The following is a 14,909-nucleotide window of genomic DNA, read 5'->3' on the forward strand; positions in this document are numbered from 1 at the left end:
TACTTCTTTAAATATACACAAACTTGCATAACCATTCTCCTCAACATCCTTCAGGAAAGGGTACTTCATGATTAAAGCCTCGGCAACCTGAACATACTCTGCATTGGTTGGATACCTGTGCACCAACAGCAACAAAATTAATCAAATTTGTCCAGTAATTCTGTCAATCTAACAAAATCATATGTAAACATTTTGGCCTGCCTGATCAAAATAACATGTTTTGTTGATTTTCCAAGTAAAAATAACTATACAATCTCTACAGAAATATTTCTGCACAATTTCCTGCACAATAACTATTCATTTGATGAATTTAACATATTGGGAAAAATACAACAGCTGTGGAAAAACAAAAATTTGAAAAACAAAAACAATAATTTGTTTTATTTCTTCTTATATGTCTCACTCGACAAATAACCAGAAATTTTGCACCGAAATTCACACTAATACATGAGTTATGATTGTTCACTTAGGAAGTTTTCACTTAGAAAATCAACAAAGCATGTGATTTGACTCAGGGTGTTCAAATGTCTGCATACCACTGTACATCATTTGGTCTATGGCTATTCTTTAACATAGCACATTATGATTTTTAGTGCATGTTCAGTGTTCTACAAGGTATAGTGCACTATACATGAAATAAAGTACTTTAGTTTGAACTGTGCAGCCGTAATGTTTACATCATACAAAAGCTATGATTTGATAATTGTCCACTGAGCTACATAGAGTGGAACTTACATTGTGTACTGTACCATCATTTCATACAGTGCTCTAATAATTTTGTTCCGATCTCTTGGAACCTTTTGACAATGCTCTTTGGTATCCAGACAGCTCTGGACATCTTTTGGAAAACGTGGAATGCATATGACAGCAGGTAGTCTTTGGCAAACTGGTTCCTGTCTGAAATATGAAAAGGAAATAACTGTCTCTATGACTACTATATGACTATACAGGATGAGAGTAAAACTCAGATAAGAGGTAAAAACAATGAGAAGCTGGTTTAATCCAATTCAACTCTACTGTTTGATAGATGAGTCAACCAGAAACATAAAGCATTGCAAACAGGTAGTGAATACATTTTGGGAAAGGTATTATTCATTATTAAAAATGCTTACCTTTCACTCTTGTGTCAGGTGCTCCACTTCTGGTGTGACTTCTTCCAAATTAAGAGTCATCTTCTTGTTTTGACACACAAACTCTCTGAATTTTAATTGTTTTTTGAAAGATTTGTCAAAAAGATATGCAATCATGGCTTCTGTAAGTCCACAGGCCACGGTCTCTCCGTCCACATCATTGTCTAAATTATTTAGCCACCATCTCATTGGTGCAGCTCTTTCAAACAACACTTGTTATTCGAGTTAACAACACTGATGGCTCAGCGAACTTATACCTAGTAGCTACAGGTGCGGACAGTTTAGCATGCATTTAACGTTACGTGACGACAGACAGATTTAACTACTGCAGCATTCAAGGCTGCAAGCCAGCCCTCAGGGAGTCAAACATTTTTGGTTTGTTAAATGATTAGCGTACATTTTTAAGTGTGAAACAGAAAGAGCTAACACGCAATTGAGATGTCAGCTAAATAATTCCCAGCCAGTGATTAATGTGGCTAACGACGTGGTGCACGCATGAGTTCTCTTGCTGAATGCCTTTGGATGGGTGGTATAGTATGCAAAAGCACACAATGAGGTAATTTAATGGAATGGTAAATTTAGGAAAAGACAAATATCGCCATTTATAACTAAAAACAAAGGGCTCGCGTGCTATAGCTGGAGTAATGTGAGCGCCTCAGTGTTAGCCTACGTTTCACTGAACTTGCCACAGCCAAACTCTTCCCGCTCTTTTAAAAGCCGGTTAGCATGATTAGCTAGCTAGCTTGCAATTCACTGCAACTCACAGGCCTATTGCTAAAATAAATGTCGAAAACATAACTGAGTTCATACAACTTCAAGGTTTGTTTCAAATGAAAGGGGCCAACTTCCTCTACACCTTCACTGAAAAGGTAACCTGGTTAGCTTGCTAGCTAGACAGCATAACTGTCTGTTGATTAATTAATTAATTAATTAATTGCTGTTGATTCATTAAATTAGCTAGGTAGCTAGTGCTTTTTAATTTAGCTAACGTTACCTATCAAAGTGAGTAACAGTGACGATAAAGACACTTACCTTTGAATTTCTGTGCCTCCTCCGCTGTTATATCAATGTTTGCGTCAACCAACTTTTTAAAAAGCTCCTCCGTTGAAAGTCGCCTCAGCGACATTCTCACTCAATCTCCAGTGCAAATGAGTGACCGATAAATTTGAAAATTAAAAGGGGAGGAAGGGGCTCTCGCGCTCTTTCGCTCACTCTCTCTCTCGCTCTCTCTCTCACTCTCTCATTACAAAAATATAATAAAAATAAAAGAAGTCAGGTTTTTGCAGGCAAAATTTAATACTATATTTATATGACATCATAAGCCTTATGCAATACTTTACTGCAATGTCAGTAATATGTCATGTCACAATTATGTGCAAATGAGGCAGCCCATCCCGAATGTACCTTTGGTTGGTGGTTAAATGGTACAAATCTGTACTATTTAGTGTTAGCAAAGACTTTTGTACTTTTCAGAAAATCAAAAGGCACATATCTGACCCTATGAAGTCCAATATTATACCTTTGAGAGCACATTTGTGAAAAGTGTACCTCGGAGTACAAGAAAGTACTTATATTGTACCTCCATTTTTTAGTGTGTAGTAGGATGATTTAAAATATTTACATTATCATAATGCAAATTGTCAGCTAATTATTACATTGAGAAAAAAGGAATCAGTGATGTTTTTAAATCAAGTAATTGTGACAGTCATAGCTGTAAAAAGAGCCAGAAGTGAGGGGCCACCTATAAGAGTGCAAGGAAAGTCAATAATAGTTGTTTTGTGCTGGAGCCTGTACTGTCTGTCTTTTGAGTGGCTGTCATGCTTCAGCCTGCAGTTATAGTGATGTATGTCTGAGCAGATGACTTCAAGAGACAGAGATTATGGAGGTGTGAGTGTGTGTAAAAGATAACTAGAGAAAGAAGAAAAAATAAGGAGTTGTGTTGAAACCACAAAAACATGCCTCCTTACTGAATAAACAGATGCCAGCTTTGTTTAAATTCACACCATTATGAGGTGACTTTGAGAATTGTGGGCTGTTTGTTTAGACTGAATGGAATTGAATAACTTAAATAACTTTTTAAATCTTTCCATCTTTTTATGGCCTTGTGGACATGGCATGATTCTAGTCTTCCAGGGTGTTCATGATAATAATGTTTGATTAGCCTAATTTCCAACACAGATTACACTGCTGGTTGCTCAAAAGCACTTCTGCACCAAAGTGTTTTCTGTGAACAGTTGCAACCCTCCATGTTAACCCATATAAATTACCGGCAATAACAACAGCATGTTATGATTTGATGTTAAGTACTTTGTCATAACTCATTAAAACAAGTGGCAAAACTTTCTATGAATACCACTAAGGAAGCACTGAAAATGGTTAAAAATGGTACTTTTTGTTTTCTGCCATGAGAGAAAATAAATGAAAATTTTGGCCTAAAAGCAAAACACTAAATAAAACTTACATTTAATAAGTAATTTGACTGATAATGACAATGCGTAATAGTGATTAAGAAAGCTGTTTTGTCCTTTTGCTTTCCAGTCAGTGCAGATATATTCAAACTGTTTGAGCAGCAACACAGCAACACTTGAAACATTCAAAAACATTCTGCTACAGCTGCATTCTATGCAGTCTTTAACTTGTGTGCTTTTTAACATTACCCCATTTAAGGAACTTCTATGGAAATTGTATAAATAAGTTTGAAAGCCCTGTCCATGTACTTTACATAAAAAATACTGTTTTGGAATTCATCTTTGATTTCCCTTCAGGAACAATTTAACTTTGGGGAAGAAATTTTACAACTTTTCATATTTAATATTAGTTAGGAAGCTGTTTTAAATGAATCTTCCAGGTCTTTGTCAGTTCTCTTTCCCAACGTGGTGATTACTGCCTTTGAAACATCATCGACATTACTATGTTCATTCAAAAGGAAAAATACAATAATAGGTTACACATAAAAGAACCCTTCTTTTGGTTCTCGGGTTTCATTTTTTGGCTGAGTATGCCCTGGATTTCAGTTTTGGTTTTAGTCTCCAATTTTGGTGCTCCAGTAACTAAAATAAAACCATATATAACACATTTTTGTTTGTGAGTATACAAGGTATTTGTTGTGCCAACAGTCATTCCACTGTTGTGCAAAAACACATCCATTACATTTTTGCCATGTTTTTCCACATTTTGCCATGTATTTGCTTATTTTCACTTATAGCTTCAAACAGAAAAAAAGCTCCCAAACATGTTCGTACAGAATGTAAATTGAATGTAAATAAAATTCATTGCATGACTATGTAATTAAATATATAAGTATGTAATTATATTCGAATAGTACAGCAAAATGAAAGTAAGACTGGCTAAGGGTTACATTCTTGTCCTTGTAGAAAAGGATCAGTTGTAACAGAAACTTTAGCAAATTTGGTCATTCAGTAAAGGGGCCTCTTACACCTGTGGATCTCTATGAGGGCCCAACGCCATGTTAAAATCACCTAACCAAACTATGTAAACACTTTCTGGTTGTTGTCACATATGACTCATTTATGTATGTATGTCCTTGAACTTCAAAAAGTGAAGTGTGTTAAAAAGTGTGTGTATATGTGTTACAGGGAGAAAGAAACAGGGAACAAGAGTTAGTCGGTGTTCGACCTGGAGTGAGAGAGAGTCAGCCAGTGTCAGCTCCTGTTCTGCTTAACTTCCCCTGGTCAAAAGCTCCTCAGTGTGCCTATCCAGGCCAACTCCATCAGCCTGTGCCCACTGTTTACTGCGGCAGTTCACAAGAACCACCAAAGCTGGAACAAAGGGGGGTTTGTTCCTATTGTCCTTCCCCAGAATGGCAGCCCTCCACTGGGCTGAGAGTGGGGTCATGGGGCCCCTGGCTCCCACATCCAGTGAGAGAGGACAATTTTAACTGAAACCATGTTCCTCCTTTTCAATTCCACAATCAGAAAAGGCTGCCTCAGTATAAACACCTGTGGCCATTCACTGATTCTATCGGGGGGAACCGGAAAGCTCTGTTTATGTGTTACAGGCTACCACTGAAAGGCATTTAACAGCGACAGAGAGCACCAAATGGGAATATGCAGTGAGTACTGAAAGAATTAACCACAGCACATTGTCATCACAAATGAAAGGGAAGCATGGCTATTTGAAAATAATGTACAGCCGCATTAAGAAGTGTGGAGTAAGAAGTGGGCCCAATAACACCCCCTTTAACTCCCCCAGCAGTAACTAGGGCTACAGCCCTACATCTGGGGTTGTCCAGCTTCACAGGATGTGCAAATAAAGACTGAAAGAACTTTCATTAAGACATCCCAGCTGTGGCCTCATAAAACATCATTGGTGAAGCTGTAAAAAATTCATCTTGTGGTAAAGAAAAAATAATATTCCAGTTTACATGTTTTTAAAGACCTATTTGAGCTGGATTAGTTTCACCTGCAGGAGGTTGTGTAATTTAAGTGATTACCAATGAGATACAGAATTTGAATCTGAAACTGCATGGCTTGGTAAATAACAATAATAATTCAGTTGTGAATGGCCTTCTGTAATTGGCTGAATCCAGAGCTCACTCATTAGTAGCAGTCCTGTTCAAATGGCTGCATGTAATGTAATTACAAAACTTTCAAACTGGCTCTCTGGGGTAATTTAGGGACTCTTAATGCAAGGTACTATACTTTTCTGATCACAGATTCTCCAGGCACATACCCAAATTGCATTACCAAACTTCCTTTGGTAAAACTAATCCAGCTGGAATAGTGCTTTCTTACAGAAAGTGCCTGGAGCCTGTATGAGTGGCTGGAGTGATGAGTAGCTTAGCAGAGGGTCAGCAGAGTGATATTAAACTGAAGTGATTAAGAGGTGCCGAGGCTGTGGGGGTGGCTTGAGGGGGCCGCTAAACAGCTGTCTGACAAATAAGCCCCTGCATCACTGTTTTAGTTAGAACGTGTCATGTTATTACAACATCTTCTCTCTTTCTTTACCTGTGTGCGTGTATGTGCGTGCTTCTAAAGATATTGTCCCAGAATAGCTCTTCAGTACAGTGCACCTGACATTCATTAATGGTGGAACCATAATGGGGGAACAGCAGCATCTGCCTTCATATTGTTATTTTAAAAGTGATTGCTGTATGTTTTAGTTTTTGAATGCAAGACTCTGTAGAACAGTGGTTATTATTGTCAGCCTGGGGGAACCCATGCTCTGCATATTTCTGTGTAGCACCCTTGGTTCAACTGATTAACAAGCTTCGTATGTGGCTGTGTGTGTTTGTGTGTATACATATAATAAACAAAACAGTGTGCAAATATGTAGCTTGGTTTTTTCTCATCTCTCAAAGATTAAAGCCTTACTATTTACCTGATGCTACAATATCTTGTATGGTTGTTTTCTGTCCTATTTTTGTGCATCTTTTCAGCATTTTTGAACTCCACTTTGATTTTCCTTACACTTTCTCCTTCTTTATACAACTGGATTATCTTTTATATAATCTCCTGAGGAATCCCCTGGAAAATGTATAACCTGTATTTAATGGCCATACAAATGGAAACTGAATGAAGTTCTGGCATTGTATAAAAATAAACCAGTACGTGTCTGTGTGTGTGTGTGAAAGAGACAGAGAGAGAGAGAGTGTGTGTGCGTGCGTGCGTGCGTGCGTGCGTGCGTGTGTGTGTGTGTGTGTGTGTGTGTGTGTGTGTGTGTGTGTGAAGTAAACGCTGCGAATGAAGCGCGTCACCGACGAGAAACTCCACTCATAATCAGCAGAGACTCTCCGTGTGGAGAGCTGACCCGTGGTTCCCCCTCCTTCCTCCTGCATGTTCTGTCTCTTGGTTCTCTGTACTTTTCTCTCTCCTGCTGACTCCTCCCTGCGCGCGGCGCCTCCTCAAACTTTTGCCGTGCAGAGCTTAGAAGCAGCGCGCGCCGCTCCACTCGCCCTCACACCTCCCCAGGTCATTCAACACAGAACCAGCCTGGAGACGGAGAAAGAGCTCACCGGATTATTTACCAAATCAAAGGTTTGTGTTTGTACGAGAAGAGTACAGTTCCCTAGCTCTCGAAATGAGGGAACAAAACTAATAAGAAGCGACACGCTGTGATCGACTGTATTTGAAACTGTTCTCTTGTGCCTTTTAAGTGACTATAAACTGTTTCGCTGAGTGCGGCAGTCATGGGCTCTTTGGTGGATCTGCGCGCTCTCGCGCTGCTCCTAGTATGCGGCTGCGCTGTTCTGGCCGACGCAGTCTTCACAAACTTCACTTTGGACAACGAAGTCCACTCGAGCTTTATCCAGCGGCGCCTGAAGAGCCAAGAGCGGCGGGAGATGCAGAGAGAGATCCTGTCCATCTTGGGCTTACCGCACCGGCCGCGGCCGCACCTCCACGGCAAGCACAACGCCGCGCCCATGTTCATGCTGGACCTGTACAACGCCATGTCTACGGAAGGCGACGAGATGGGCTATTCGTACCCGTACAAGCCCGTCTTTACCACTCAGGGACCACCTATCGCAACCCTCCAGGACAACAACTTCCTTAACGACGCTGACATGGTCATGAGCTTTGTCAATCTAGGTAAGCTGCGTTATCCGCATCTGCATCATCTTCATCACCACCATCTTCGCTGTCCCGCTAATCAACTCCACTGCACCCATGTAGTTCTTCAGACTGTCGACGTCGTTGCAGCAGGTTACACACATGTAGGAAACTTTTTTTTTTTAATTGAGTAACTGAACAGTCTCTTCACTGTACAGGAAAGCCTAAATAAGTCTTAAGCATTAAGATCTTGTAGCCCCATCTACGTTTCATATCTATCTTTTATCGTCTCTTGAGTTTCATTTCTGTTGGGACAACGGTCTTGCAACGTCTCAGAAAATTATATGGCAGGTTAGAATGAACAGTGACTAAACAGAGAACAAGGATAAGCCTTTGCTGGAATGGAAATCTCTCTCTCTCTCTCTCTCTCTCTCTCTCTCTCACACACACACACACACACACACACACACACACACACCGAGAGTTTCCGATATCTTCTAATGTTAATTGCCCTTCGACCAAATAGTTTGCATAGCTGCTACTCTGGCGCTCGCTATAAATAAAGTTTTTTTATTTGGTGACACTGCGCTACGCCATATTCTTTGGTGTGTTTTCCACTCATGGTGACATGTGGACAATGGCAAATCTACATTAGCGGTGCAGTCATAAAGAGGTGTCGCATTCCCCTGTGTCTGCTGTCTCACAGCCAGCTGTGTTGTCAGCTCGTGTTGAGGTGTTTGAGCTGAGAGCCTGGCGAGCAAATAACTCGAGATGAGTTAACAGGTGTGTGAAGTGCAAAGTGCGCCAAGTGTTAAGCCGTATCCGTTATCATATGTGGAAAAGTGCTGTCTATATGTTAAGAGAGTGGGTTTTATGATGTGGGCCATATTTTAGCATGTAAAGGACCTTTCGTTAGTTCACTGAACCTAAAGCTGTTTTCCTTTTCCCGTCGCCCATGGAGCGTGCCTTAAGTAATTTGTGGTTTGCTTATCTTGTCACTTCATCTATTCCAGTCTGTTGGAGTTGTCTTATTATCTTACTGAAGCGTCGTCCTCAAGGCTGTTGCACACCATCAAAACAGAGACAAAGTGTTACCTAGTAGAAAATAAAGTGAAATAAAATGATTTGTAGGTCTGATATGGCATATTCATATCAGTTGCATTTGTGGAACGGGTCAATGGATGGATTCTGTTACAGCCATAAGAATGAAATGTGAGAAGGAATAACTTAATAGGTGTTTACCTTAAACACAACCCAACTGCAAACCACATGGTGTATATTAATGATAGGATATTGGTATCTGGATGCTGCAGAACATGGGTCATATTTTATTACTAATGCATTATGCATGATGGATAAAGGTGTGCTTGAGCAGTGTGGTTTTTTTTTTAAAGCAACATACACATATTATTACAATCTGTAATAATGTTTAATATGGAAAGTAATGTGTGTATGTGTATTGGCTGCAGGGAGGGAGATGACGCTGTTTTTATTTATTTATTTATTTTCAGAAATGTGTAATTACCCAGCGTATGGCTGCATTGTGCCTATTTTGGACGTGAACTGACACAGATGGATTTGACCACAGTGGCCTGCCGAATTAAGGGCCTCTCTCTTTCTCCCTCTCTCTCTCTCTCTCTCTCTCTCCCCCTCCCTCTCTTTGGCCAGGCCTTTTCTCTAAAGCTTTGCGTGGAAGGACAAATTGTGGGCCCTGCTTGTTGACATGAAAATTAACAAACAAATGAATCTGTTATTTTATTAAGATATGTATTTGACATTTTGTGAATATAGTGCCTTAAACTGATAACATGCTTCTTAGAAGCTTGTATCTCAAAATATATCTCACCATGAGAGGTTATTTTCTTTAAATTCAGAACTAGCTTATTAATTAGAATTGTCTGGCCCATCACAGAGTTTTATGTAGTCTATTGTTTATTCGGCTGTTTGACCCGTAGTTACCATGGTTTTCCATCTTTTGCTTCCATTTAAACTGGTTAAGAATGGGCAAGGCTACTTAAGCATGAATGTGAATCATTATGTGTTTTTGCACTTTTTCTCTGCGTATGCATTAACCTTTGTTTAAATCTTGTTAGTTCATGTCCCTGGTCATGTTAATCATGATTCTCTAAATGCTATCATTTAGGTTCCATCATGGAAAACTAAAATTTCCTTACTTTTTGGAGTAAATAATCTTTATATAGTTTATAAACACGGTTGAAGTTTCAAAATGTATCATTCACTCCCCAGCATGCACAGTCCATATTTAGAAGTGTAGCTGCAAAAAGAATTAATTGTTTAAATCCATTGTTTTTGTGATATCATAAAAACTAAGGACTGAAGTTATAAGGCCAATCAAAACAGAAATCATATACAGCATTTTTTTAAAAGGCCAACACCAGCCTGTTTCATTCTAGGGGACAATTGCAGGTTGGAAATAAATCAAAACTGTTTGGTACATAAAAACTTACAAATGTCAAAACTAGACATCATGGAATGAAATATAAAAGTAGAAAATATAGACAAACTTTTTGTAATATCATCTCCCTGTCCCACCACACCACCGACCATCATGCAGAACACTAAGACAGCTCAGAGACTCTTGAAATTCTTGAAAATGTGCTTCACAGTGGCAGGGAATGAGGGTATATGATATAGGGAATGTTTTCCTTTTTCCTGAACCTGTGTGCCATAAGCCTGACAGTCAGTCATAACAAAGATTCTTCATATCATCAAATGGAAACACACAAAAGAGGAGTTCACCAGGTTTCTCTTTAGAACCATGTGTGATATAAGAAAAATGTGACACTCTAAAAAAAGTTATGCATTGCATTTACCTGATTCAAATGTGAATGCTTGTGACATGAATAACATGTTATTACATTAACAGCTCTTGCCAAAAGGAAATTTATCGATTGTAATACACTTTTTCATACGGAAAACAAATACAAATGTGAGCTTTCAGAGGGCATTTTGCTTTGCAAGTTTGCTTACTTTGACTAGATGCACATCTTCTTGCTCATGTGGCTATAAATCAAATTATCCATGTCAGTGGCTTGGCTAAAAAGACACTTGTTTTGAGTGATGCCGTGGCCAAGCAAGGCTGACTTGTTGTGAGAGAATGGAATCTTTGTGAGTGTCGATGACCCAGACTCGTGATTCCATCAGGATAGAGCTTCTGTTTTATTGAATCTGCCAGAAAACATACGCATTCATGAGATCTTAACAGAGCTAAAAGAGTGCGGGAATGTTACAGCCATGAATGGAGGGAAATTTCTCTTGACCCTTACAGGTCACAGTTATCACAGGCAATAACAAATGCAGGGTGTAATTCCATTAGAGATGGCATATCGTGGTCGATTGGTATTGGCCAACAGTCAAGGTTCCAATATCAGTACTGGAAAATAAGGTGTGATATCAGACAGTCTCTAAACTCAATATCAATTTGAAGAAATACTGCTAAAATTTGGATCCAAACTGTCAGTTGACCACCAAGTTACTGTTGCCCTTGTAGTCTATTTTTTGCAGAAAACCAACCATTACATTTTTTTGCCATTTATTCCATTTTTTGGCATTGAAAAAAAAATGGAAATGTAAATTTAAACCATGTCGATAAAGAATATAAAGCAGTTGTAGGTCAAGTGCCTGGGTAACTGAGCTACTGCTCAATAACAGTAAAAACTCATTTACTCATTCATTTATTGATTTATTCCATGCATACCATGGAGAGACACTAGTACTTCTATACGTGAACATACACTGTAAAAAATGAGAAGTCAGCTCAACTTAAAATTATAAGGGACTCTGTACACCACACAGTCCCATCATGCATTGTCTTCTCTTGGGATTCCACAGACAACTGTTGCTTTGCTGGTGCTCAAACTCACAATCTCCTGATGTTGGGATGAATTATAAGACAGTTGCACCACATCTATGTTAATTTTCAAAATTAAAACTAGACATATTTTGCACAGTGAATTAAGCATTTATAAACACAAAATCTGAGTAACTTCAGGCGTTCCCAAGTGTTAAAGTGAACCCCAGCAGGAGATTGTGAGATTGAAGACTAAAGAGGAGAAACTGAAGACTTAAAAGGAGAAAATGTCTGATTGTGTGATGGAAAGAGTCTCAGCTAGGAAACAAATGATATATTATTTGCCTCACTGAAGTGTTTGATTGACTCAAGAAAAGTCATGTAATCAGTTACATTAAAATTTTTAAATTGAGCTGACTTTTTTTTTACTTTGTAACAATGATAACTTTTGAATATGTTGGGTGATGTGGCATACTCCATTAATATACATTTATTGTAACATAGATGAGATCATGTCGCTTTGTAAGCATGGCTGTTGAGCTGGGTTCGGTGCAACAGGTAGATATGATGCATGTACAAAAAGCCACGTATGTGTTGTGGTTCAAAATTTAGCACATTAGGTTTTGGGTTTTGGGAAGAACACATGAGTAAAATTCATGTCTCAGTTCTCGCACAATCAGGTGACACTGGCCATTTCAGACAGTCGCAGGTGAAGTCATCACGTGGTAAAATTGTGTGACATTCACAAGTGTGTTCTTAGTTATTAGATTAATTAAAGTACTTTTACTGCATTTGGCTTTAACATGTTCTTCCATTACGTGAAGATTCATCTAGAGCTTTGTCCACTTTAGTGCTGGGTGACGTCTTAAAAAATTACTGCATGAAAAAGTGTTGCAAGTATTATTCTTTTTTATGTTATTCAGTTCATTAGTTTTTTTGTAAATAAATGTCAACAGTCATGTGCCCCCGACAAAGTTTAACTATTTCCCATGGTTGATTTTCACATGATTATCTGAGTATTAGGACTCTGTTACAGGCTCAGGCCTATGTAATTATGTATTTTCATTTGAACAGTATAACTAGACAATAGGACAGTAATGACTCTTAACTTCTTAACACTTGCTGCAGGTTCGTTTTATGACTTGAAATATCACAATGAATGTAAGATATGAGGAAGGCTTGGAGATCAAACACTTTCCCGATGAAAATGCATATGCTGTATCCAGTACTTTTTTCCTTCCTTCTCACTTAATGAAGCTGGGTGGCATTTTCTCCCTCTCTAAAATATTATGACAACAGGCACAGATCTGATTTCAGAGATACTGCCTTTGAAAGAGCTGCAGGGAGATTTGGCAAAGGACTTGTTCTAAGGCTTTCTTAGACTGGGGAATAAGTTTTTTTTCCCACCAAGTTTTTTAAGGCCTTAAAGAAGATTACAACAGGCATTCATTTGTGTCCAAGGAAATGTGTTTTTGCTTACACACATGACCAGTAGCACTTTAGACAGTTTTGTTGAGTGAATTGCAAAAAGTGTGAGGACACAGGTGTGATAGATAGATTTGTTTTTTATTGTGACGGTAATTGTTTTGATGTGTAATGTCATATCAATGAACCTTGAAACTATACAAGATACAAGAACCAGAAAATCATGTCACCAGGAGTGGACATTCCAGAACACACTGGAATCTGATTCTGGGACTAAAAGTTGGGATGGAATGAAATGAAAAAATGCAGGTCATTATTTTTATGGGGAAAGCTGAATGAAATGCCTATGTTAGTTTACAGTATTGTTGCTGGCAATTTACAGAATTTGATCAGATTTGAAAGATAAGCGAGTCTGTGAAAAATAAACCATCTGAATCCAGCTGAAAGGAATTTGTGACTTTTTAAAGAACTGTAGGTCTTTCCAGAGGCAAGATGCTAAAAAAAGACCATTCTGGAAAAGAGCAATCAAAAATGTGACTCATTGGAGTTGTAGCGCTACAGGCTAAGGGTTTGTGTGCTTTCTGAGTTTTATAGTGTTAGCTGTTGCTCAGGTTTATGACTATGCAGTGTTGAGTAATGTTCAGTGCATCTCAGTGCGAGTTGAGAGTTCCTGAGAGGGTCTGAGCTGCGTTAAGTTTAGTAGCAGAGACAGTTCTCGCCACTGCGCACAAAGCGGGTGGGTGGGTCTCTGTTTTTTGGACCCTGGGGGCACGAGACATTTTGTCTCTGAATCACCTCAGTAAAAAGCCCAGCTGTGTAAATGGCTTACAGCATACATGTAGAATGTAAACGGCACATGGTGCACGCAACAGGGGTTGCCGGTGCAGAGGGCGTGTGAATCCACCAGAGAACGAGAACACACTCTTTTGTGGTGCACATTTCTGAGGGGAAATTCGCAGAATATTATGTGAAACACTACAGACAAGCCTATGACACATATTTATGTAGCACATATTTATGTAGCACAGTTGCATTGTGCAGTCAACACCAGACAGTATAAACTTCAGCACAGAAATGCTTTGCATGAAGTTTTACTTTTTAACACAGTGGAAATAACACAGAGTGGGAAATAAATTATCTGGGTATTATATATATTGTCAGTACCTCTAAAATATTAAACAATGCAAATATCATCTAGAAGGCAGATCAAGAGTATAAACAACAAGAGACAGTGTGTAACAACTACTCTGTAAAAAATGAGAGGTCAGATCAATTTAAAATGATTTAGTAACTGATTACATGGCTTTTCTTGAGTTGAGTCAACTTGAGGACACCAGAGTTCATACAACTCAAAGGTCTTAGTTGAGTCAAAAATTCTCCAAGCTACTGTTTCTAGATCTGCATCTCAGTTAGATAAACTAAACTGAATGTGTCTTTTTTTACTCAGTTTCACCACTAGCTGGCACTGCTTCTATCACACAGTCCCATTTGGCATATTCTCCTCTTGGGTTTCCGGATAGTGGACCACTGTGGTACTGCTGGTATTCAAACTCACAACCTCCTGATGTTTGGATGAATTATTACACAGCTGCACCACATGAAATGATGCCATGCTTCAAAGTCAAAACAACAAATAGTTAATCCAGTGTATTAAACATTTGTAGACACAAAATCTAAGTTGCTTCATATGTTCCTGAGTGGTGCAGTGGACTGAGCTGTCTACCCAACAGGAGGTTGTGAGTTTGAGCCCCAGTGATGCCATAGCCATCCATGAGTGTGTACTCAATGTCCCGCAGGATGGTGTGATGGAGAGAGTCTTGGCTGGTGAGGAAGTTGAGTATAAACAAACAAGTTCATTTTATTTACATAACAGAGATGCAGAACTAAAAGCATTAAGAGGACTTTTGACTCAACTAAGAAATTTGAGTTATGTGTCCACAAGTTGAGTCAACTCAAGAAAAGGCATGTAATTAGTTAATTTATCATTTTGAATTGAGCTGACCTCTATTTTTTTAAAGTGTACATAAACTGCAC

General features: G+C 38.8%; 1 protein-coding gene across 2 annotated transcripts in view; it reads left to right on the forward strand.

The window, feature by feature from the left end:
• The first annotated feature begins 6,888 nt into the window (after positions 1-6,888).
• Positions 6,889-14,909, forward strand: part of bmp7b (bone morphogenetic protein 7b) — a 60,071-nt gene continuing 52,050 nt past the window's right edge. The window contains exons 1-2 of one of the 2 annotated variants that reach the window (XM_017723564.2): positions 6,889-7,126; positions 7,246-7,678. In XM_017723564.2, coding sequence (XP_017579053.1) covers positions 7,279-7,678 — 400 coding nt within the window. In that variant the 5' untranslated portion in view covers positions 6,889-7,126; positions 7,246-7,278. Of the gene's footprint in view, positions 7,679-14,909 lie in introns of both variants that reach the window. The other variant, XM_017723563.2, reaches the window with a different exon arrangement.

The sequence above is a fragment of the Pygocentrus nattereri genome, chromosome 9 (assembly GCF_015220715.1).
Source record: "Pygocentrus nattereri isolate fPygNat1 chromosome 9, fPygNat1.pri, whole genome shotgun sequence".
In the NCBI taxonomy this organism is placed as follows: domain Eukaryota; kingdom Metazoa; phylum Chordata; class Actinopteri; order Characiformes; family Serrasalmidae; genus Pygocentrus; species Pygocentrus nattereri.